General features: G+C 59.7%; 4 protein-coding genes across 6 annotated transcripts; 3 read left to right on the forward strand and 1 right to left on the reverse strand.

The window, feature by feature from the left end:
* Positions 1 to 340: 340 nt before the first annotated feature.
* On the forward strand, positions 341 to 2,753 carry LOC102449948 (uncharacterized). 3 transcript variants are annotated; one of them, XM_006129650.5, is made up of 2 exons: positions 341 to 838; positions 1,198 to 2,753. In XM_006129650.5, exons 1-2 carry the CDS (start codon positions 813 to 815, stop codon positions 2,060 to 2,062), a joined length of 891 nt encoding a protein of 296 aa, XP_006129712.3. In that variant the 5' UTR covers positions 341 to 812; the 3' UTR covers positions 2,063 to 2,753. The 3 variants fall into 3 exon arrangements, with proteins under 3 accessions (XP_006129712.3, XP_075795177.2, XP_075795178.2); XM_075939062.2 differs by lacking the exon at positions 341 to 838 and adding an exon at positions 843 to 952; XM_075939063.2 differs by lacking the exon at positions 341 to 838 and adding an exon at positions 936 to 1,062.
* A 3-nt stretch (positions 2,754 to 2,756) lies between these two features.
* On the reverse strand, positions 2,757 to 4,724 carry BAD (BCL2 associated agonist of cell death). Its single transcript, XM_075939071.2, has 4 exons — positions 4,589 to 4,724; positions 4,161 to 4,318; positions 3,725 to 3,897; positions 2,757 to 3,157 (listed from the first exon to the last, which is right to left on the reverse strand). Exons 1-4 carry the CDS (start codon positions 4,717 to 4,719, stop codon positions 3,029 to 3,031), a joined length of 591 nt encoding a protein of 196 aa, XP_075795186.2. The 5' UTR covers positions 4,720 to 4,724; the 3' UTR covers positions 2,757 to 3,028.
* Positions 4,725 to 4,930: 206 nt separating this feature from the next.
* GPR137 (G protein-coupled receptor 137) lies at positions 4,931 to 12,034 on the forward strand. Its single transcript, XM_006129652.3, has 7 exons — positions 4,931 to 6,530; positions 7,329 to 7,378; positions 8,019 to 8,244; positions 8,590 to 8,739; positions 9,352 to 9,480; positions 10,908 to 11,014; positions 11,365 to 12,034. The coding sequence occupies exons 1-7, from the start codon at positions 6,165 to 6,167 to the stop codon at positions 11,528 to 11,530; spliced, it is 1,194 nt and encodes a 397-aa protein (XP_006129714.2). The 5' UTR covers positions 4,931 to 6,164; the 3' UTR covers positions 11,531 to 12,034.
* A 1,532-nt stretch (positions 12,035 to 13,566) lies between these two features.
* LOC106732466 (uncharacterized) lies at positions 13,567 to 22,041 on the forward strand. The gene is made up of 14 exons (XM_075939053.2): positions 13,567 to 13,936; positions 14,180 to 14,376; positions 14,855 to 14,925; positions 15,075 to 15,142; positions 15,379 to 15,526; positions 16,084 to 16,196; positions 16,695 to 16,808; positions 17,240 to 17,332; positions 17,495 to 17,606; positions 17,996 to 19,572; positions 19,996 to 20,176; positions 20,469 to 20,615; positions 21,241 to 21,401; positions 21,515 to 22,041. Exons 1-13 carry the CDS (start codon positions 13,775 to 13,777, stop codon positions 21,381 to 21,383), a joined length of 3,126 nt encoding a protein of 1,041 aa, XP_075795168.2. The 5' UTR covers positions 13,567 to 13,774; the 3' UTR covers positions 21,384 to 21,401; positions 21,515 to 22,041.
* The last annotated feature ends 118 nt before the right edge of the window (positions 22,042 to 22,159 follow it).

The raw sequence follows: 22,159 nt of genomic DNA on the forward strand, positions 1-22,159 counted from the left end.
ATTTATATAGGAGTGCAATGTGGAGTACATGCATTCTCCCTTTATTATATGTATTACTATGGCACTGAACCCTAGTCAGGGACCAGGACCCCATTGTGCTAGGCACTGTACAACCAGAAAGGACAAATCCTGCCCTTCCAGTGTCAACAGATGAATAGAAACAGATGAGGGAGTACAAAGAAACAGAGACAATATTGGTCAGGACGATAACAGCAGACTCAGCAAACTCTGTGTTCTGAATTGTACCCGAGAGGTGTGCTCTGTGCACCACAATTTTTAGCTAAGCCTCGGATGCAGTCTGGGATTCATACATGCGACATGCACCCCGTTTTATACCAAGGTACAGGGATCCAGTGTAAGGTAGATACATGCATCCTGATTTGTTCCCAAGAAGGCACAGGAATACAGCATGGTCTACGTGCATGCACTGATTTACACCTAAACTCCTAAAGTCAGGGGTGCAACGATTTATGCCTGGCCTACGGGAATGAAATACAGGGTACCTGCACCCCTATTGGGAAGGCGCAGAAGTGCAACGTGAGGTACGTGCATGCACGATGCACGATGCACGCTGACATAGGGTGCACCATGGGCTGCATGTTGCTCCAGGAAGAGCGGCAACACTGCAGCAGCGCAGCACCGCTCGTGCCCGCCAAGGAGCCGGACAGTTCGAAGGTATGCGCAGCGCGCGATAGCCGTTTATTACGCCTTTACTTCCGGCCCCGGCGCCAGTGGTTCCGCCCCACGACGGGGATGGTCCTGGAAGGTCCTGGCCCCGCCCCTGGTCACGTGGAGGAAATTGCGCTAGAACCATGGAGCCGGCGGGTGTGTCGCTCGGGTGGGTGATGTTGAGGGCAGAGCCGGGGATTGCCTGGGCGCGGGGCGTGCAGGGGGCGGGGTCTGGGCAGCAGGAGCTGAGTGCACGGGCCACCTGGGGCCAGGGCGATGCAGGGTCAGTAAGCGCAGCCTTGCACAGACATCCCGCGCACGCTCGCGGTGCAGGCTAGGGCGAGACCCTACTTGTGGGGCAGGTTCACATGCGTATCTTCTTGGGTGCTTGTGGTACAGGCTTGCATGGGCGTCCCCTCCCTCTCGTGCATGATTGTGGCTTGGCTTTGCATGCACGGCCTTCTCTCCCCTGGCTGCCCTGAAAGCCATGGTGGCACCGCCTAACACCTGCATTTATTTATTCTGCAGACCCACGGAGCAGACTGTGCTTCTGAACAGTGGAACCCGCATGCCCCTGCTTGGCATGGGCACTTTCCGCCTGCAGGGTGCTGAGCTGGTGTCCCAGTGTGTGGAAGCTGCCCTAGCCCATGGGTACCGCTCCTTTGACACAGCTGCCGTCTATCACAATGAAAGGGCTATGGGGCAAGCGCTGGGGGCCCTGCTTCCCCTTCATGGCTTAGAACGCTCTGACATCTTCCTCACCACTAAGCTGGGACCACAGGACCAGGGCAAGGCCAAAGCTGAGGCTGCCTGCCTGCGAAGCCTGGAGCAGCTGGCCTGCGGCTACCTGGATCTTTATCTCATCCATTGGCCAGGCACACAGGGCAAGCCCCAAGAGGACAAGGGCAACTGGGAGCGACGCTGGGAGAGCTGGCAGATACTGGAGCAGATGCACCATGCTGGGCACCTACGGGCGATTGGTGTTTCCAACTACACCCTACAACACTTGCAGGAGTTGCTGGCCCATTGCCGGGTGCCACCAGCTGTGCTGCAGGTGGAGTTCCACCCAGAGCTGCCCCAGCGGGAGCTGTGGGACTTCTGCCGGCACCATGGGATCCATCTCCAGGCCTATGCTTCACTTGGCTGTGGGCAGTTGTTGAGGCGGGCAGAAGTAGAGCGGGTGGCAGAGCGCCGGGGGCGCACCCCTGCTCAGGTACTTCTGCGCTGGGCCTTGCACCAGGGTGTGGGGGTGATCCCCAAGTCTGCCAGCCCCACGCGCTTGGCTGAAAATGCCCAACTCTGGGGTTGGGACCTCAGCCCAGAGGACATGGCTGAGCTGGCGGGGATGGACTGCAGCAGGCACTACTGCTGGGACCCCAGTGGAGTGACATAAAGTGGAAGGTGCATGTGTGTATGGGGTGGTGTTGGGGGGGTAGGAATGTGTTTTGGGGGGCATCATTGCAGGAAAAGGGATGATGGAACTTGTGGCTGGAAGGGTGGCACTGCGGCAGGTACATTGTAGTGGGGAAACACAGTAACGTGGGGCATGGTGGCATGCAGATGTGGCCACTGGAGGCAGTGGCAGATGTGTGTGTCTGTGGCTGGAGGGGCAGTGCTGCAGGAGGGGCACAGGATGGTAGATGCATGTGATCTGGGGGAGAGGGGACTGTGCTGAGAGGGTGTCAGGCATGTGGGATAGGTTGGCAGACATGCCTGACTGAAAGGGTGGTACTTCAGGAGTGTCAGAATTGTAGATGCATGTGGTGGGGAGCAGTGCTGCAGGCAGGGTGACAGACATGGCTGGAAAGTGTTGCTGCAGGAGGGGGACAGGTTGGTAGGCACATGTGGCTGGGGCAGTACTAAAGAAAGGTGTGGGGGTGAAGATGTGTGGCTGGAGGTGAGGAAGCACAGTGGCAGGCAGGCATGAATGCGGGGAGATGGTGTTGCAGGACAAGGAATGATGGTAGACATGTGTGGCTGGGTCCGGGAAGTAGTGGGGGGCATCAATGTCTGTCTTATGCCTAGGATGTGTGACAGTATCTGTACCATTACTACAGCGATGTAATAAAAACTAGTGCAGGCAGCCATAGAAAATATCTGTTTTTTTATTACAGCTTTTCCATACAGTGTAGAAAACCCAGCCTTTTTCCTCTCCCTCCAAAGATAGGGATGGGGACTCGCCCTATAATGAGATGGGCTGTTGCCTACCCCCAGTGTTGGGTAGGGAGTAAGTTATTTGGGGGAATATACCCCATAAAAAGCTCCCCTAACATTTCTGTCCTCTCATAAGACACTGGCATCCTGCTGAGGAGTCTCTCAAGGAACTGGTCTCATCCCCCTAGTAGCAGGGGGACTGCAGTCACTTGGGGCTCCTAGGCGGAACATCACGGGCAGGTCTGTGCCCAAGCCAGGCCTGTAAGGTCTCTTTCCAGCTGCTCCCCCTGTGCATCTGGGCTGTTGTGCCTGCACTCTTGGGACGTGGCAGTACCTGGAAGAGGAGGGAGATGCTGAGAGCACAGTGGGGACACTCCTACTGCAACTGCCTCAGTTGCAAATACTGACCCTACATAGCAAGCTCTCCTGACAAACACCCCCCATTATTCCCTCCCTTTCTTCTCTCTCATGCCCCTCTGCAGTGCTCCATGTCTGCCCCCCCCCCCTTGTGTGGGTGAGTCAACTGGCTGCCTCTCTGATTGATGGGCCTGCATGCTGGTGGCCCTGGCCAGCTGAGCTATGCCACTCCACCTAATCTGTGTGAGGGGAACACAAGGACAGGCCCACCTGCAGTAGTGCTGGAGGGGAGCTCCCTCTGTGGTGAGCAAGGAGGACTTTTTAGCTTCTCTAAACTTGCCTCCCACCCATCTCCAGCATCTTATGGGTCCAATGTGAGCCACAGGTCTTAGACATGAGACCTGGAGGTGTAAGAGCTCACTGGGTTGGTGGTTTGACTGTACCAATGACATCCAAAGATTGTCCTTCCTTCTCCTATTTCATCCCTCCTCCCCGGGTGTTATCCCCTAGCAATGTGCCCCCACCCTTTCTACACCTATCTTACCTGTAGTGCCACGTCAAACTCATCACTCATCCTGCGCAGCTCCCGTCCGTAACGCATGGCAGCCCAGAGGATTGGGGGTGCTGAGCGTGAGCGTGCCCGAAAGAATGCCCCACCTGGTTCATCCGGAACTTCTGGCTCCAAGGGGGGGTCTGAGCCAATCCGGCCTCGCAGGTCTGTGGTGCAGGGATAGGAAATGGAAGAACTGGAGATCAGGGGCTGACACCCGCAGGGGGAGGGCTTTTTAGGGATGGGAAATTCCCGGGAAAGGTCTGGGAATCTCAGGGAGAGGGGCAAGGAGCTGAGTTACAGGGGACAGAAGAGCCCCTGTGGAAAGATCTGAGCCCCTCCCCCATTGTGGACAATGCTCTAGGGGTGGGGGGAAATGAGCATGCTGAGTCCAGGGCTGTCCCCTCCAGTCCGGATGCGGGGGTCTCACCAGCTGCCGGGGTGCCTAGCTGCTTGGAGCAGGACGTGGCCTCCCGCTGCGACTCAGGGGGAGCAGGCGACTCCTGCTCTTGCCCGGGAAATACCTCGTCCGGGAACTCCTGGATGCGAAACATGCTCAGGGGCGGGGCATGGCGCCCGGGCGCCGCGCTGCAAAAGAAGCGGGGTGTCAGGGGGTGCATAGCCCCGGGGCCCTCGCTCGGGCACAGGACTCCCCGACATATATCCCAGCACTGCCTGATCCCCCGTGCCCCTTCCTCCGGATTCCCCTCGCCCACTCCCAGGGGTCGTTTCCCGCTCCGCCTCCAGCCCCATCCCCGAGTCTCCCCCTCAGCTCCTGGGATTTCCCTTCCCCCACTCACCCGCCGGGGGGGGGGGGGGGGTGCTATCAATCCCCTAGTTACACCCGGGATCGCGGACCTAGCCTCAGTCACCCCGGCAATAGGGACTGGCACCCGCCGTGCCCAATCAGCGAGCCCTACATCACGGGGGAAGCCCTGCCCCCTGGTGACCTCAGCCACAGCTGGCCCCCTCTCCCGCCCCGGGTTCATGAGGCTGCCTGCACCAACCCCGGCCACCCCTCAGCCCCTTGCCAGCAGGGCGACTGGGGCGTGGCGGGGGGTTTGCGGGGCAGCAGGGTGGGGGCACAGGGGAGTGCAGGGGGAGGGGTTATGGGGTTGCAGGGTTGGACTAGGGTCGTGACATATCGGGGTTTTGGGGGGTTATTCGGGGTCACTGGATGGGCTCCGGGGGATATAGTGGGGGCACTGGCTGGAGTGTGTGTGCGCTTCATTTGCCCATAACTAAGATGGCGGCAGGAAATGACGCTCTCCCCGGCTTCGCTTCTCTATGGTCGGGGCTCTTCCGCTTTGGCTTACGCCGCTTGCGCGGGGGGCGGAGCCGTCTCCTGCGTGGGGGAAGGTTACGCAGTTTGCGCAGCTAGTCGCTGCCGGCTGCTGTCATCGCCGCTGCCGCGACTGAGGCCGGGGAACCCAGGCGTCCGAGGACACTAAGGCGGGGGTCTCTTAGTGGGGGGGGCGAGGGAGCCGGGCCGTCCGAGGACCCCGGGGAGGGGAAAGGGAGAGTAGGGGCGCGCCAGGGGCCCTTGCGCAGGATTCCCCGTTGGGCTGGGTCCGGGCACTTCGTGCTGGGCGGACTCTCAGCGAGAGGGAGGCGCTGACGGGACCCCAGCTGGAGGGGCCGGGGGCTCTAACCTGGAGACCCTCGTGAGCTGGGGACCCTGGTGTCCAGTGAGGCTGGGTAGGACTGGGAGGGTGCTAGGGGTGGGGGCTGTCCCCTGGCAGGAGCATACCCGCCCCAGCTGGGAATCGGGCCAAGCTCTCTGTCGAGCCTTTAACCTGGGCTGTCCCTCTCCATGAAGCAGCCTGAGCCTGCCAGGGCCCCTGCGGGCTCTTGTGCCCCAGGACTTTGCCTCTTCCTGTGGGGGAGGCTGTGATGCCCACAGCTGGTGCTACTGTTGGGGAACTGTTGGGGGGGGTGTCCAGGATCTGCTGGAACCCCCCCCCTCCCTGTACATCCACGGGAGCTGGTTCTCCCTCTGCATGCTGGACTCAGCACATCAGACAGGGAATTGATCTCTGGACACGCTGTGCCCCATAGCAGTGGCACCCTGAGTCTGGGACATACCGTGCCCCCTCCTAAAGCAGCAGCACCTAGCCTAGGACACACTGAGCCCTGCCCCTGTAGCATCAGTACCCCTTATCTAAGACAGACAGATTTATCCTAAAGAAACCCCCTAGGACAAGCTGTCCCAGCAATAGCACCCTTCAGCGCAGGATAAACTCCCTGTGTAGGGTATCCCCCCTTGGTACCTCAAACCCTCTGTGTTACAATCCACCTCCCTTGCTCCATGCTGGCCTTGCTGCATCCTCCACCTGCTTTCAGGAGATGCCTGCCCTTATAGACCTCCTCTAGTTGAGTCCTTCCTCCCCCCCCCCCACCCCCCCGCACTCTCCCCTCAAAGAGACAGCTGGGCATGGAGCAAACTGCCAGCAATCTAACAGTGATTGTGCCAGCCCAGCGCCTGACACCAGCCTTCCCTCCGGCAGTCAAGCTGGGGCTCACAGCACTATATACAGCCCTGTATGCTCTACTCTTTCTCTCAGTCTATGCCCAGCTGTGGCTGGTGCTACTCTACCGGCACAAGAAGCTCAGCTATCAGACCGTTTTCCTCTTCCTCTGCCTGCTCTGGGCCACCCTCCGTACCACACTCTTCTCCTTCTACTTCAAGAACACTCTCAAGGCCAACCAGCTGGGCCCTTTCCTCTACTGGCTGCTCTACTGCTGCCCCGTCTGCCTCCAGTTCTTCACTTTGACACTCATGAACCTCTACTTTGCCCAGGTAAATCAGTTTTGGGGGGAGGGGAACTGCACAGCTCAGCTGTGTGAGGAAAAGCCACCAACTTGGGTTTCTGCACATGTGGTGTCACTTTTCCTTGCTTGGCGCTTCCCAGAGCTGGGGATGGAACTCAGGAATCCTGGCTCCCAGCCCTTTCTCTAATCCCTAATCCCCACTACTCATCTTCCAAATCTGGACACAGAACCGAAAAGTCCTGACTCCCAGCTCCCTGCTCTAACCCACTAGACTCAATTCCTCTCTCAGAGTTGAGGACAGAACTCTCTTTATATGCTGCTTGCATAAATATTTGTGGAGGTGCCAACACCCCAATGATGGGGTCATAAGAGTATCTAGACCCCAGAGGGTTTTGTCCTCCTATGCTGAGGGTTTTGTCTGAGCCCTATGGAGCGGACTTCAGCATGGGGCAGAAGATCAGCTGGGGTCGCATTTGTGGGTGTGAGGAGTGGAATGGAGGGAGGGGACTATCTGACTCGGGTTGAGGACTGAGAAACAGGGCCTTTTTCCTCTTGCAGCAGTCTGTCCTTGGGGCTTGCTGAGGCGGGTGGGGAATGAAATCCTGTAATGAAATCCTGGCCTTAGTGATGAGTCTTGTGGGGGGCTGAAGAAGGAGAGGGGCTGCACAGGGAGGGTTGCGCTTGCTGCTGGGGAGAAGTGTTCTGTTTGCTGATGATCTGTAACTCATCTCCCTTGGATTCTGCCTTCTTGGCCACGCTGCAAGGGGCATGCATTAGTGGAGGGTGCCCATTAGGCTGTGACCCTAACTCTGTCCCCCTTCCCTAGGTGGTGTTCAAGGCTAAAGCTAAGTACCACCCGAACATGACCAAAGGCCTGTGAGTATCCCTCCCATACCATATCCATGTGGTCACTTACTGGCCCTCCACGCCCCAAGCTGGGAATAGAACTCAGGGATCCTGACGTCCCCATCCCACTGGAACCCACTACACTCCACACCCTTTCCAGACTCAGGGATAAAACCCAGAAGTCACTCAGCTGAATTGGGGCCCTCTCACCCTGGCTCTGTCCCCTACATTCCCTGGTGCTGGTGGCTTTGGCCTAATGAGCATAGAGGCTCTGTGCCCACCCCTCTTTCCTGGGCAGGAAGGCTGGAGGGAGAAGTGGGACAGGGCTGGCTCTCTGAGTGGGCATCTTCCTCTCCAATAGCATCCTTTGAGCCCAGCAGCAAAGCTTGATTGAGATTGAACTGGGGCAAAGGGAGAGAAGCTGGAGAGATGAGGGAGGTGCAGGGATGAGAACCTGTGGTGGGGAGCAGAGCTGGGGAGAGTAGGAGGAGCAGGGAACAGTAAGGGAGCTGCCCTGAGTGGGGAAGGGGGAACTGGAGGGGTTGGTGAGGACAGGGCAGGGAAGCTGGCAGGGATGGAAGGGACCTGGGGGGGCAGATCTCCCACCCCCAGGACAGGAGGGGAGCAGTATATCTCCAGGCTCCCTCCCCAGTCTCAGTCTCTCCTGCAGGCTGGCTGTGCGTGGGGCTTGCCTGGGCACCAGCCTGCTCTTCCTGACCGTGAACGTGGCCTGTGCCTTCGTGGTACGGATGGGGCAGGCTGAGCCCTGGGCCGTGGTGCTAACCCGAGTCCTCATCAACGATTCGCTCTTTGTGCTGGGGGCTGTCACTCTGGCGCTCTGCCTCTGCCTTGTGGCTCGTGGCTCACCAAGCACCAGCCTTTACCTGCAGGCCAAGGTGAGATACATCCTTCTCCTCTAGAGGACACTAGCTCCAATCCAGGCCCAGAGCCAGGGCACTGGCTGGCTGAGGGGTGTTAGGGGTGGGATATGGGGCCCTTCACTTCTAGGGGGCATTGGCTCCCACCTGACCCCAGGGTGGGGAGACTGGCAGGTTTGGGGTGTGTGGGGAATGGGTCATGGAGCTTTCCCCTCTAGGGGTGCCATCTAGCAACTGGCCAGAGACCATGCTACCTGGTGGGGTCAGGGGATATGGGGCTGATGGGAGTCCTGTGGGTATGGGTTGTGGAGGTCAGGTCTCTGGAATGGTGTCTGCATCTGTCTGTCTCCCTCCCTCCCCCAGGGCACCACCGTGTGCCAGACAGCAGCCATTGGTGGCACCATGGTGCTGCTGCATGCCAGCCGTGCGTGCTATAACCTAGTGGCCCTGGCGTTGAGCTCCCACACCCGGCTGGACTCCTTCGACTACGACTGGTACAATGTCTCAGACCAGGTCAGTGTGGCGGGGCAGGACTTCTACGGAGGGGGGTGGCACCAATGGAGAGGCAGATGAGGGGGGCCTGCAAGGTATTGCGGGGCAGAGATTGTGGAGCTGAGGGAGTATGTGGCTCCAAAGGTCTGGGAGGGATGGTGCATGTGGTAGTTGGGAAGAGGCTCTAGAGCAGTGGTACTCAACCTTTTTTCATTTGCGACCCCCAGAGGTGGGAACATTTTTGTTGAGCAAAAAAAAAAAAAAAAAAAGCCAAGAACATTTTGTTGCCGCCCCTTTAATTTAAAGCGCTGGTCTGCTCCCCTACCACTCCTCCTACCCCCGCTGCATGTATGTCGGGTGCTGAGCCAGGAAAACAAAACGGGTTGCGCATCGCTGCTGTAGGGCATAGTGAAGGGATGTGTGTGGTGGGGGGGATCATGTGAGTCGGGCACAGCCTCTCCAGGGTGACTGGTGTCTTTAGCTCTCCCCTTTTGGGGGAGTGGGCATAATCACTCCCTCACTATTTGCTCTCTGCTCTTGAGGGGCAGCATCTCAGCCCTTCTGCAGAACCCTGCTTTGGCTGGTGGCCAGACCCCCAAAGGAATCTGAGCTGTCTCCCCTTCCCTCCTCCAGGCGGATCTGATCACTGACCTGGGGGACCAAGGATATCTGGTCTTTGGCCTCATCCTCTTTGTGTGGGAGCTGCTGCCAACTGCCCTGCTGGTGGGCTTCTTCCGGGTCCACCGCCCTCCCCAGGACCTGGTGAGTGGGGCAGTGGGAGCCCAGGGTTGGGGGAGTGGAGCAGGGTCTACTGGGTTAATTTTGAAGGAATAACGACACAGAATCAAAGGCATTGTCATGACTCTTGCACTGTCCGGCTCTAGCCAGAGTTTAACTGGAGCTTTGAGTGGAGGCCATGGTCTGCTCAGCCCCATGGCAACCTCCCATTAGATGTCTTCTGAATCTTGGGTACCAGGTACAGTTAAGTAGGTGAATCTGTGAAATCATTTGAAATAAGTAGAGGCCAGATACATTCAGACAGGCTGAGCTGGTGTCGTTACTAAGGTTCAGCCCTGGTCCCTAGAGAACAAAACAAGACAAATGCACAACAGGAAATTAAAACTCCTGGCCAAGTAAGAAGTGCAGCCTCCATCTGTGGGGCCAGCCCTCCACTGAGGCCTCCCTGCTGGAGAAACACAAGTTGGGCACAGGAGTATGGCAGTGTTGCAAAATAGGCCGTCTGAGCTGGCTAAGCCAGCCACTTACTAGACAGGAGGCATAAGAGGAAAGACAAGAAATAAGGGAGTGGGGAAGGAGGCATGGGGTGGGGGTGACAGTCTCTCCCAACTGGTGTTTGGGTTTAATAAAGCTAGTGGCAATCTGGGCCTTTCTTTGGCCCAGTCTGATGAGAGCATCTTCTAGGGTCAGCACAGCAAAGGCCCAACAATGTCATGGTACATTCCAAGGTCCCATGGGATGGGGGGCAGGCAGGCAGTCTCTTTTCCTGGTCTCCTGTCTCTGTCCCAGGATGTTGCCAACCTGAGTCCCCCCAGCCCTTATCTTCGAAGGGCTCCTGAATAGGGTGAAGGGCAGGACAGCCCAGCCCCTCAGTATTTTGTCCATCAGTTAGGCCTGATTTCCAACATGCCTATTTTGGTCTCTTGATTTTTGGGCTCACACAACTCTTGTTTAGCAGCCCTTGTGTTAGCTCCATAGGCCTCTGGCTCCCTTTGCTCCTTTCCTGTCAGCGTTTGCTGCCCCAGCAATTGTGTTTTCTGAGCTTGTGCCCCAACTCACAGTCAGAGGGAGTTGCGGACTCATTATGCCGATGGGGAGCGGCCTGCTGAGATGTCAGTAATTGGCTTCTAAGGTTGGGAAGGTCTCCCCTACAGTGTGCCTCAGAGCAGTGAGGATCCCCCAACTCCCTTCCCTTGGTACAGATGGGCTGGTGCAAAATGGGGGATACTGCTCCCCATTTGGCAGGATTGTTACATCAGGCGGGGGGCAGATCTGATAGGAGGGGATCCCCCACAAGGTATCACAGGGGGGGAATCTACACCTCCCCTCACAGAACAGCCCTTGTCCTGTGGGTCAGTCTGGTGGGTTGCAGCCACTTAAGAGAAAGGGGGACAGTGAAGTGAAACCTTGCACCCCCCCCAAGCAATAGCCTCTCTCTTATCCCCCTGCAGAGTGCTGGCCACATCATCAATGGTCAGCTTGGGGGCTCCCGGTCCTACTTCTTTGACCATCCTGGGCAGTATGAGAACGACGGGCCCCCCCGGAGGAAGGGCAGCAGGTAATCCCCCCCTTGACCTTCCAGATCCCCGGGCAGTACTAGAGCGAGCCCCTCCCCAGGGAGAGCAGCAGGTAATACTCCCGTCAGGGAAGACTAATGGGTGGGAAGGGAGTTCTCAGGATCCTCCCCACTCCATTGGAGTTTAAGGCTCCTGGGGGAGAACTGACCCTCTTGCGATCTTGCTGCTGGGGCGCTGGAGCATTGCACGCTGGAAGCTAAGACCCCTGGATTTCTGTCTGCTTGGGGTTGGGTGGGGCAGATGGGGGAACCCTGCTCTGGGAAGTGGGATGGGGGTTGGTGTGCTGGGGCTGGGTCCCCCACTCCCTGTAACTCCTCTCTCTGCCTTGCAGCCTGGCAGGCCGACTGGGCAGCAGCAGCTGGTATGGAGCCATTGGCCGGACTGGGAGGGATCCAGACTGGCTGGGGGGGCAGCCCCCCACTACCCCACTGCTCTTCTCCCAGGTCACTGTGCAGGCCAGCCACCATCACAGCCTCTACTCCACCCCGCAGACCTAGGTGCGCACGCCCCCGTGCGTCACAGAAGGACGCTGGTGAAATGGGGGCATGAGGACACGAGGGTGCCAAGGGCGGGGGGATGAGTTCTGAGTGCGGGAAGTGGATGGGACCCAACTCTGTGCCCCTCCATCTGAACACCCTCCAAACACACAGTGCCCCCCTCCCCCATTATATGGGAATAGCTCTGTCTTCTGAGGGTGCAGGCCAGTTTGGGCAGGAATCCCAGTGTTGACCTGTGGGTCCAAGGAAGAATGGACTGTCTCTTCCCCTTGCCACTGGATGTGCTGGAGCATTGCATGCTGGGAGTTCCCCCTCTGGATTCATGCCTGCTGTAGAACCATCCCGGTGGGGGTTGCACGCTCAGATGCCAGTTGGTCCCCTCCGACGCACGCCAGCTCCTGGCTCCTCCCCGAGTCTCCCCAGCGCTACCCTCCCACCCTAAGGCTTTGGTGCTGTCTTGTCACTCTGTCCCAGCCTCAATAAAAGGTTTGTGTTTGTGGCATAGCCTGTGTGTGTGGCTTTTGTGGGTGTGGGGAGCCAGGACTCGTGGGTTTTATGCTAGCTGTGGGTGGGAGTAGGGTGGGACTGGGAGCCAGGACTCCTGGGTTCTGTTCCCAGCTCTGCTACAGACTGCAAGAGCTGCAGCAGGTAGTATCCTCTGCCCCCCCTCTCACCTTAACTGGCACAAGCAGTGTGCGTGAATGGGCTCTCTCTGCTCTCACTCCTTGGACTTTAACCTATCATCCTGATGGGGTTAATCAGCAACCTGCCCCCCCCCCCCCGTTGGCCCAGCGTAGGTGGTTGGGGTGGGGAAGAGAACCGTGCCTCTGCAACCCTTGCCCCAGGGTGCACAGAGCTGGAGCTGCCTGTCGGTCTGGGAGGGACATTGCTCCCAGAGATGCCCTGTATTTATTCCATCTCAACCCTCTTTATATTGCCTGTCTTAAGCCCTTCTGCCCCTCCCTTTTCAGACGTGGCACTGTTCCTCCCCCCACGCAGGTGCTGTTACCCTGCCTGCCCCCACTAATCCCTCCATAAGCTGATCCACCCACGCACGCTCCCTAAGAGCCAGCTCAGCCAGGTGCACAGGTTAGGGGGTCACTGAGGACAAGCTCTTGCCCCAGTTTCTTGGATACTGAGGCAGGCCCTGCCCCGGATGCCTGGCTTGTCTGTCTGAAACTGGCCCCTTTCTCCGCATTTACCCCACCGTTTTGCAACTCCTAGATCAAGGCAGTTGAAGAAATTGCAATGGGGGCTGGAAGCCTGGACTCTTCTTCATCACAGGGGTACCTGGCCCTAATGACTCTGAAAGGCTGCTTGGCCCCAAGCCCTCTGGCCTTAGCAGAACTCCGCCTCCTGGGCCTTGCAGCCTCTATAAAACCAGCTCTGTAGAACTGCTCTGGACTGGCCAGCAGGGAGGCTGACAAGGCCTAGCTGCTTCCTAGTATAGGTGGGGAGCGTGCTCTGCTGGGTTCAAGTGGGGGCCCTGGGAGGCAGGACGCCTGGGTTCCATTCTCCGCTTTTGGATGGGGTGGGGCAACAGTCGAGTCGTGATAATGGCCCAAGAGCAAAGGACAGGGTGGGGAGGGAGACTGGAATGGAATCACCCATATGACAATAGCACTTGCTGTGCCCCAGCCCTCTGCCCCCCACGCAACCCTCTGTGCAGCCCAGCCCCTCCCTGCCACAGCCCAGCACTCCCCACTGAACCCCCAACCCACCCCTGTGGCCCAGTGGCCTTCACCCTGCCCCTGGTAGCCCAGCAACCCCCACTGGGCAACTGCTACGCTCCTTGTGGCCCAGTGCCCCCCCTCCGTGCCCTGTCCCACTCCTTGGGGCTCCACTTGCTGCGGCCTAGGGCCTTTCATCCTTCTCCCTGCAGCCCAGCACTCCCTGCCAAGCCGCTGTTCTGCTTCCTATGGCCCAGCACCCACCACCCTGCTCCCTATGGCCCCCTGCTGAACATCTGCTCTGCTCCCTGTGGACTAGCACCCCCCACCAAGCTCCTGCCCCACTTCCTGTGGCCCAGCGCCCCCTGCTGAGCCATGCCCCACTCTCTGTGGCCCAGCACACCTTGTGGAGGCCCCCGCAGCTCTCTGTGGCCCAGCGCCTCCTAGCGCTCTGGCTTTCTCTGGGCTGTGAGGCCTAATCCCTGCTAATCCCTGCTGCATCCTGGCAGCGTCTGTCCTTGGAGCAAGCAGCGGGGGCTGGAGGGGCCCAGCCCTGGGCTGGGGAGAGGACACCATGAGCTGGCCAGGCGAGGCTTGGCAGGAGGGGCTGCCAGCACGGGCACTGCAGGGGGTGAGGGAGCTGGAGCAGCGTCTGGAGTGGGCCACCAAGGAGCGGGTCCAGAAGCAGGCACAGCTTGACACACTGGAGGCCGCACTGCACAAGCAGAGGCAGAAGGTACCTGGGTGACCCCCATGCCCATCTCCACCCCTGGCTCCTGGCAGGCCAAGCACCGCTATGGGTGAATCAGTGGCCAGGCTGCAGGCATTCCTCCATTCCCCATGCCCCGGAGCCAGCCAGTTCGCCCTGGCCTGGGTCATTCATGTCCCCATTCCCACCACCCAATGCACACACCTCTCTGCTGTGCACACTTGGGCCTCTCCCCACTAGCCGCACACACTCATGCCCCATCTCTTGTAGCACGAGGAGGAGCGTGGCACGTGGGCGCTGCTGGCCCAGGAGCGGAGGGACCTGGCTGAGGCCTGCGAGCGGCTGGAGCGCGGGCGCCAGCAGCTGAGCCGCGAACTCCAGGCCAAGGGGGCACAGCTGAGCCAGCTAGAAGGGCAGCTGGGCCGGGCCACCCAGCGCATTGAGGAGTTGGAGGAGGAATTGCGGAGGTACCAGCCAGGGAGGTGGGGTGGGTGCCAGTGGAGCGCTGGGGATGCTGGAGGGCTGTGGTGCCTGCCACTGAAGGAGGGCACTAGGTGGGGTGCTACCCAGGAGCAGGCAGAGGAAGTGCCATGGGGCTGTGGGGGTACGGTGGGGGCGCAGTAGGGGAAACGATGGTGGGAGCTGAGGAGATGGTGGGGAAGGTGCCTGGAGAAAAGTGGAGGAATCTGAGGGGTATAGGGTTGTGCTAGTGCTGGCAGGATCAGGGGGCAGCATGAGAGTGGGGAGGCAGTACTCAGGGTGGAGGAGGGGCTGTGGTTTGTGGTGTCGGGATGGGGAAACACTTGTGCAGTGTGGGGGAATGGGGTTGAGTGAGGCAGTCTTGGGGTGAGGGGACTGGTGGAGCTATAGGGATGGGAGCACTGGGGCTGGGCATGAGGGGCCCTGGGCATGCAGCACTAATCACTCTCTGGGGTCCCCCTCCAGGTGCCAGGCAGAGCTGGATAACCTGCGGTTGAGCACCTCTCTGACCCATTGCTGGGCCCCCCACAGGGAAGGTGAGGAGGACAGGAGGGAGGGGGACTTGCTTTTGTCCCAGACTGCTGGGGGATTAGAGCTTGTGCCAGCCTGTTGGGGGGGGGAGTTGGACCCCCTTAGCGAGCTGGTCATTGGCCCTCCAGAGCTGACCATGTCTGTCTCCACACAGGGCCTGAGCTGGGCACATGGGGACAACTCCCCCGACTAGAGAACAGATCCCAAATGCCCAGCATGAGAGTGAGTACAGAGGGTGCCCTCAACCCCAACCACAAGCCCCCTCCAGGTTCCCCCACCTCCAGCTCTGCCAGCCTCTCTCAGTCCTGGTTCCCAGCCCCTGCTTATCCCAGACCTGGGCTTTCCCACCTCTACCTTTACTGGTGCCTCTCACTCCTGACCTGAAGCCTCTGCCCCATAAACTGGGGTGCATTTAGTAAAGGCCTGTATCCCCCATGCCCTTGTCTCCCCTTTTGTAGTTGCAGCCCAGCAGCCTCACATTGGAGGAGGAGCAGCCTCTGCATCACAGGGGTGCCTGGCACAGTGTCCCTCCTGGGGGCCCTGCTCCCCCAGAGGACAGCCAGGGGATCCCACCCCCTGGGGAGGAACCTAGAGAAGAGAATGAAGGTAAAATTCAAGTAAGGTTGAGAAAGACGAAGGGGGGGGGGGTAACTGATTCATGTGCAACCTAGCTATGGCAGTTTCTCCTTGTGAGCAGGTCACCTAGCTTCCAACCTGCCCTCCCTGTAGTGGGGATCTGAGAGGGGCTGGGCTAGTGGAGGGGCATTAGGGGTCTTACCTCTTTAGAGCCAGGTTGATCTCCAACGCCTGGGAATGAAGCATTCTGGGCAATTTGATTACACAGGGGCTGGGAGTTGGTCCAGGGGAAGGCAGAGCGCTGGCTGAAGACTGGGGGGAGGGCAGCTGAGCTCAAGCCTTAAAAGTGGGGCTGCACACTGGGCACAGGAAAGAACAGGGGCTGGTGTCCTGTGATGGTGGGGGAAGGAGGCGGTGGGTGGACGACTAGACTCAAGGGTTGTGGGGTCAAGTCAGTCCCTGGTGCCAGAGGTGGAAGCCTGTACAAGACCCATGGTGATGGAGAGCGGCGGGGGGGAAATGGCCCTAGGTGACTGAGGGCGTTGGAACAGCATTGCTGTTTCTCACTCTTACTGTCTTCCCTGAAGGGCCAGGATGCGGCCTCCCTGACACGGAGGCCTGGGAATCAAGGGGCCAACTGCAGTCGGTGCAGCAAGAACTGGCCCAGTGCACAGAGCAGCGGGACCAGGCAGTCAGTAAGGTGAGCTTGGGAGAGAAGAGAGGGAAAATGGGCAGCTTCATACTGGGTGGGAAGGGCCACGTGGGGGCTCAGGGAGCTTCTGCAAGGTGCAGTGCCGCCTGCTGCTCCTAGGGGTGAGCGCTGCTGCAGGATGCGGTACCACCTGCTGCCACATGGGGGGGCCATGCACTTGCTGCAGGGTGCAATATTGACTGCTGCCACGAGGTGGCTCCCTAGTCCTTGGAGCACAGGGGCTGCAGGGATCAGAGGCCTAGAGCAGAGGATGCAGGTTTCAGTGGGGCAGCCCCACAGGGGAGGGATCCTTTCACTCCCCCAGTTATGTTCCTGCTGTAGATCCCCTCCCAGCTGTGGTGGCTGATCAGGACACATGGGACTGGTGCCTCCAGAGGCTGGGTGAGAGATGGCACCCTTGGGAGCTGGGGGGGTGTATCTGTGGGTTCTCCATGGCTGGCACAGAGCCACAAGAGGGCTCGCCCACATCTGACATGTTCCCCTCAGGTGAGTGCCCTGCAAGGGCGAGTGCAGCAGCTGTTGGAGGAGCTTAGGGGCCAGAGACAAAAAGCAGGGGCCGCGCAGCGCCGCCTGGAGCAGCAGGAGAGGAAGCACCACCAGGTGGGAGAACCCCTGTTGTGCAGCGCCGCCAGCACAATCCCTCCAACATGACACTGCCTCCTCTCCGGGGCTCCTCATCCCATCCCCACCTCACAGCCCCTTCCCCTCATCGTCCGCTCACCCTGCACTGCCCCGCCTTCCTTACAGTGCCCTGACCACTGTTCTCCCCCCCTTGGCCTGTGACCCGACCCCACCAATCTCCCCCTATGCTACAGCCCCCTCTACGGCCAGACCCTTCTCCTCACCCAAGTGTTTCTCCAGCCCAGAACAGCCTCACGAAGGACCAGAAAGGGCTGTGGTGGGCTCAGCTACAGGTGGGGTCCCACCAGGCTGAATCCCCCCTTCATTACAAGAGGCCCCTGGGGTCTCTCCAGCCCCTGCTCTGGGCTCCAATGGTTGTCATGGTGCCCATCACCTCATCTCTGTTGCAGGAGCTGGCAGAGCTGGAGCAGCGCCATCGGGAGGAACTGAAGCGGGGCCCCAAGTCGGACATCCCTGTGCCCCCCACCCACCCACCCGACAAGGTGAAGGGAGGTTTGTGCCAAGGGAGGGAGGGGGCAGTTTAATGGGTAAATAGAGCCAGCGCCCCCTGGAGGGGAAAGGCCCTTACCCCATTCCCCACCGCTCTGAGCCAGCCAGGCCCCTGCCCTGGTCAGAGCCCATTTCATTCACACACCTGTCTCCAGCAGGGCCGGGGGGGATCAGCGTGGCGCCCCCCAGGCTGTGGCCCGCGCAGCCTCAGCACCTCCCGGCTGGAGAGGGCACCCGAGAAACGAGAGGCAGCTGGAAAGGTCAGAGGTAAGATAGGGGAGTAGGGTCAGGGTGAGGCTTGTGAAGAGAAGACAGAGCCCTGGGAATGGGGTGTCAAAGGTGGGGGAGACGAGGGGATACTGAATGGGGGGCAGTGGACAAGGTTGGATGTTTGACCCTCTAGGTTGGGGGTGCAGCCCATGGCTGTGGCAGGGAGGCCTGGAGGGGAGCAGGTGATTGGAGGTGGGAGGGGAGGTGTCTGTGGGGAGGGGTGTCATGAAGGAGGCCTGGGAGTGTGTCTCAGGGACCATGGAGGGCCTCTGGAGAGGTTGGAGAAGCTGTCTCTATCCTGCACTAGCCCAGTTTGGGACCAATAAAGCCCTCTGGCACCTTCTCCCCCTAACCTCTCCCTCTCTGCTATGTTTGCTTTCCCCCAGGTCCCTCAGCCCGGGGTCCCCGAGCCATGGGCACTGTGAAGCGGGGCCGGGAGCCAGGTGCCCCTGCAGAGCTGCTGGTCCTGAGGGCTGAGGTGTTGGAGCTGCGCCAGCACCTGGCTACCTCTGAGAGTCTGTGCAAGCGGTTGCTGGAAACCTGCTGCCAGCTGCGCCAAGGCGCCCAAGACCAGGCTGAGGAGCACTGGGCACTGGCTCAGATTCCACCGGCCCAGGATGCCACCACGGAGCACAAGGAGGAAGAGACTCAGAAGCTGCTCAGGGAGCTGGGACCTGGTCTGGCCAAAGCGGAGAGGGTGGAGCTGCAGGCCCTGGTTACGGAGGAGGAGGCTAAGGCTTGGGGGGCACCAGGGCCCGGCCTGCCTGGGAGGGAGGCTCAGGAGGTGGAGGAGCTGCAGGTGCTGCGAGGGGAGTTGAGGGCACTGTCCCAGGGCAAGGCTGAGGCAGAGGCCCAGGCAGTTCAAGCCCAGGAGCGGCTGCGGTGGCTCCAGGAAACGCTGGGGTTGCAGACTGAGCGGCTGGCGCTGGCCTGCGAGGCCCAGAGCCGGCATGTGGCAGAGCTGCTGACTGAGGGACACGAGCGAGAGCAGGAGCTGGAGCGCCTGGGCCAGGCGCTGGGGGAGGCGAGTTGGGCACGTGGGCAGCTGGAGGCTGAGGTGAGGCAGCTGCGGGCATTGCTGGGGAGGGAAACACCTCCCACTAGCCCCCATGAGCCACCCTCCACAGTCCCGGAGCCTGGACCCTCTGAACTGCCCCCCACAGCCTCATGTCCCAGCCCCCCATTTTCCACAGTCCCGGGATCCAGCCCTGCTGAGTTGCCTGGCACTGGCTCCCTTAAATCATCCCCCACAGCCCCACAACCCAACTTCCTTGAGCTGCCTCTCTCAGTCCCAGAGGCCAGCCCCCCTGAGATGCCCCTTAGAGTCCCAGAGCCTGGATCCTCTGAGCTGCTCCCAGCAGCCCCACCATCCAGCTTCCTTCAGCTGCCCCCAACAGACCCAGAGCCTGGATCCCCTCAGCTGCCCCCAACTGACCCAGAGCCTGGATCCCCTCAGCTGCCCCCAACAGACCCAGAGCCTGGATCCCCTCAGCTGCCCCCAACTGACCCAGAGCCTGGATCCCCTCAGCTGCCCCCAACAGACGCAGAGCCTGGATCCCCTCAGCTGCCCCCAACAGACCCACGGCCTAGCCTCCCTGAACCACTCTCCATAGTCCCAGAACCCAGATCCCCTGAGATGCCCCACACACACCCAGAGCTCAGCCCCCTTGAGTCATCTGTCACAGTCCTAGAGTCCAGCCCCCCTGAGCTGCCTCCCACACTCTCTGAGCTGCCTCCCATAGTCCCAGAGTCTGGCTCCTCTAAGTTGGCCTCTCCCACCCCTCCTGAGCTGCCATGTTCCCCGGAGTTGCCCCTCCCTGCCCTGGAGTTGGCTGTGACTAGCAAGATGTGGGCTCCCTCCATAGACCCTCCCCTGCTGATGGATAAGCAGGCTTGGCACAGTGAGCAGGTACAGCAGTGGGAGCCACAGAGGCCAGCAGGCCAGGCTGGATTGCAGAAGCAGGTGAGTAAGCTTGTGGGAGGGCAGTTCCCCCAATTCCCTCCATCCCATACACCCTTTGCCTGATCTAGGGCTTCCTTTCCCCATGCAGCCCGTGGGCTCCACTACCTGATTGGAGGCTCCTCTGCAAACCCAAGGTTCTCCTGCTCCATTTCCCCCAAACTTGGGTTCCCCCACCTCACACCCCTTCCAAAATGCCCTTAGTTCTTCACTGGGCACAGCCCACCCCGTCCCCCCACCCTCCCCTCTACCTCCTCAGAGCCATCTCCCATCAGTGTCCTCCATCTTGGACCAAACTGGTCTAGGTGTTGCCTCCCCACTTCCAGAGCCAGGCTGAGGTTCTCTGGGGATGAACCCTACTCTGACTGGGATAACAGGGTCTGTCTCCTTCCTCTGTCCCCTCCCCCGGTCTCTCCCCCATGGGAGGAGGTGCTGTCCCACCTGCTGCAGGAGAACCAGGCCCTGCGGACTGAGCTGATGCTGTGGCAGTCCCAGGGCCAAGCAGAATGTGCCATGTCTACCATGGGAGACAGACAATACCAGGAGACGTCAGCCACCCTGCCATCAGTGCCCCTCAGAGACAGAGGCTGTGGGGACCTTGCTTATGGTAAGAGGGAACATGGAGCTTTGGCTCCCTTGAGGGAGTGAGACCAGTGCGTTCGCCCCGAGTGCATGGGAAGAGGGCTGGGCATCAGTGGGATGCCCTGCCTTTAGGGGGAAGGGGTGGCACCTGCCTGCAGGTTGGGGGTGGGGCCTGCACAATTGTGGGAATCTTGGGGGGCTGGAGCCCCAGGTATTTGGAGTGAGTCTTTGGGGGAAGGGGAATAATGGGTGGGGGCCCAGGCATTGGAAGGTCATGGGGGCTAACCTCAATTTGTGTCCATTTCTCTTTTTCTCAGTTCTCCAGACTCCCTGGCCGGGGACACGGGATGCCCAGACCCAGACAGAGGGGTCGGTGTGGGGTGGGCGCCGCAGAGAGTTCATCTCAGTGGCCTTTGACCACACTCATTATGAGCCCTATGGGCTGCCTGAGGTCGTCATGAAGGGTGTGTGGTGGGTGGCTGGACCGGGTACATGGTGTGGGCACTGCCCCAGTCTAGGGGAGCTTTGTTCTCCATCTAAGGTGTGGGGGGCAGTTCAGGGGGTTATGGGATGGTCAGCCTTTGGGGATACTATGGGGCGGGTTATGGAGCAGAAGGGTTCAGGGAAGAGGTATAGGGCAGGGGAACTGCAGACTGAGGGGGCATATGGATTGGAGGGATTTTGGGGGAGATTCAGGGCAGGGGAAGCCCTAATTTGGGAGGTTTAATGCTAACGGAGTATGTGGAGGTTACATGAGAGTCCTGTACACCCCCTCCACCTGCAGCCTGTGGCCCTGTGCCCAGGCTCGGCTGGGAATTCTCCCCCGCCCCAGTTGATTTTCCATCCTGCTCAGCAGCTGAGATCTGCAAGGAGGGCTGGGGGTGCAGTGTTGATTCTGGCTCTGATCCCTCCCCGGCATCTGCCCTTCCCCCAGCAGAGCATTGGAGCAAGAGTGGGGGGGACATCTGGCAATGTTGCCAACCCCCAGGGAGCGAGGGATTGGGACCCAGGTGTCTGGGATGGGGGCTCACCCTTAGCAGAGCTCAGCCCCCCACTCAATCCCACTCTCACACTCTACTCCATCAACAGGTTTTGCCGACATCCCCTCTGGCCCCTCCTGCCCTTATGTCCTTCGGAGGGGCATCCTGGGTAGCACCCCATTGGCCCAGCTTATGCCCAGAGCTGAGCCAGAGGAGGATCCCACTGAACCTGACATGGGTACAAGTGTCTGAGAGCATCTACTCTGCTGGGTGAGCAACCCCTGTATGTACCCCTGGGCTCTGCCCCGGAGGTGGCTGCATCTCAGTGCTGGGGCTGCAAGATTATGATTTCTGTGTTTCATTCTTTCCCATTCTCTTTCCAGCCTGGGTGGCAGAAATGTGCTCCCCCCCAACCACACTAGCTACTAAGATCCCTGATGCTGCCTGCAACTTCCCAGCTGCTACGTGCCTCCCCTCTGGCTGAGAATGGGAGTTCCTCCTTGCCCCCTCCACAGCTGGATACATATAACCCTCAGATTTATTTTACAACCTGGCTTCCTCAATGTGCTAAAAATTGTGGATGCTGCCCACCTGCGTGCCCCACAGCTCAATGGGCTCAGAGCTGCTCCACACAAAGAAGGGGAGAGCTTGAGGAATGGGGTTAATTGGAATCTCTGCCCTTCCCCCACCACAGTTTGAAGGGGGTTAAGCTCTCTCTGCATGGCTCAGGAATCAAAGGGTGGGTTGTGTCCACCCACACAAAGTTTGAAGCAGCTGCAGTTTGGAGTCACCCTCCCTAAAAGGGGCTCAGCTGAAGTGCCGTGGAGAAGAGGTGGCTCAACACAGGGAGGCTGTCCCCCTGCTCAGGGGTTTGTGTGTAACTGTCTCCCCCGACCCCAATAAATTTCCTTGCTTCTGCTCCAGGCAGTCCCTGTTTGCTTCTTTCTGCCTGTCAGATTCTCCTCACTGCATTGCCCCCAAACCCGCTGTGCACATCTCCAGCATTTCAGGGTGAGAACATCACAACA

This window comes from Pelodiscus sinensis, chromosome 11, assembly GCF_052426305.1.
Source record: "Pelodiscus sinensis isolate ZL-2025 chromosome 11, ASM5242630v1, whole genome shotgun sequence".
NCBI classification, from domain to species: Eukaryota; Metazoa; Chordata; order Testudines; family Trionychidae; genus Pelodiscus; species Pelodiscus sinensis.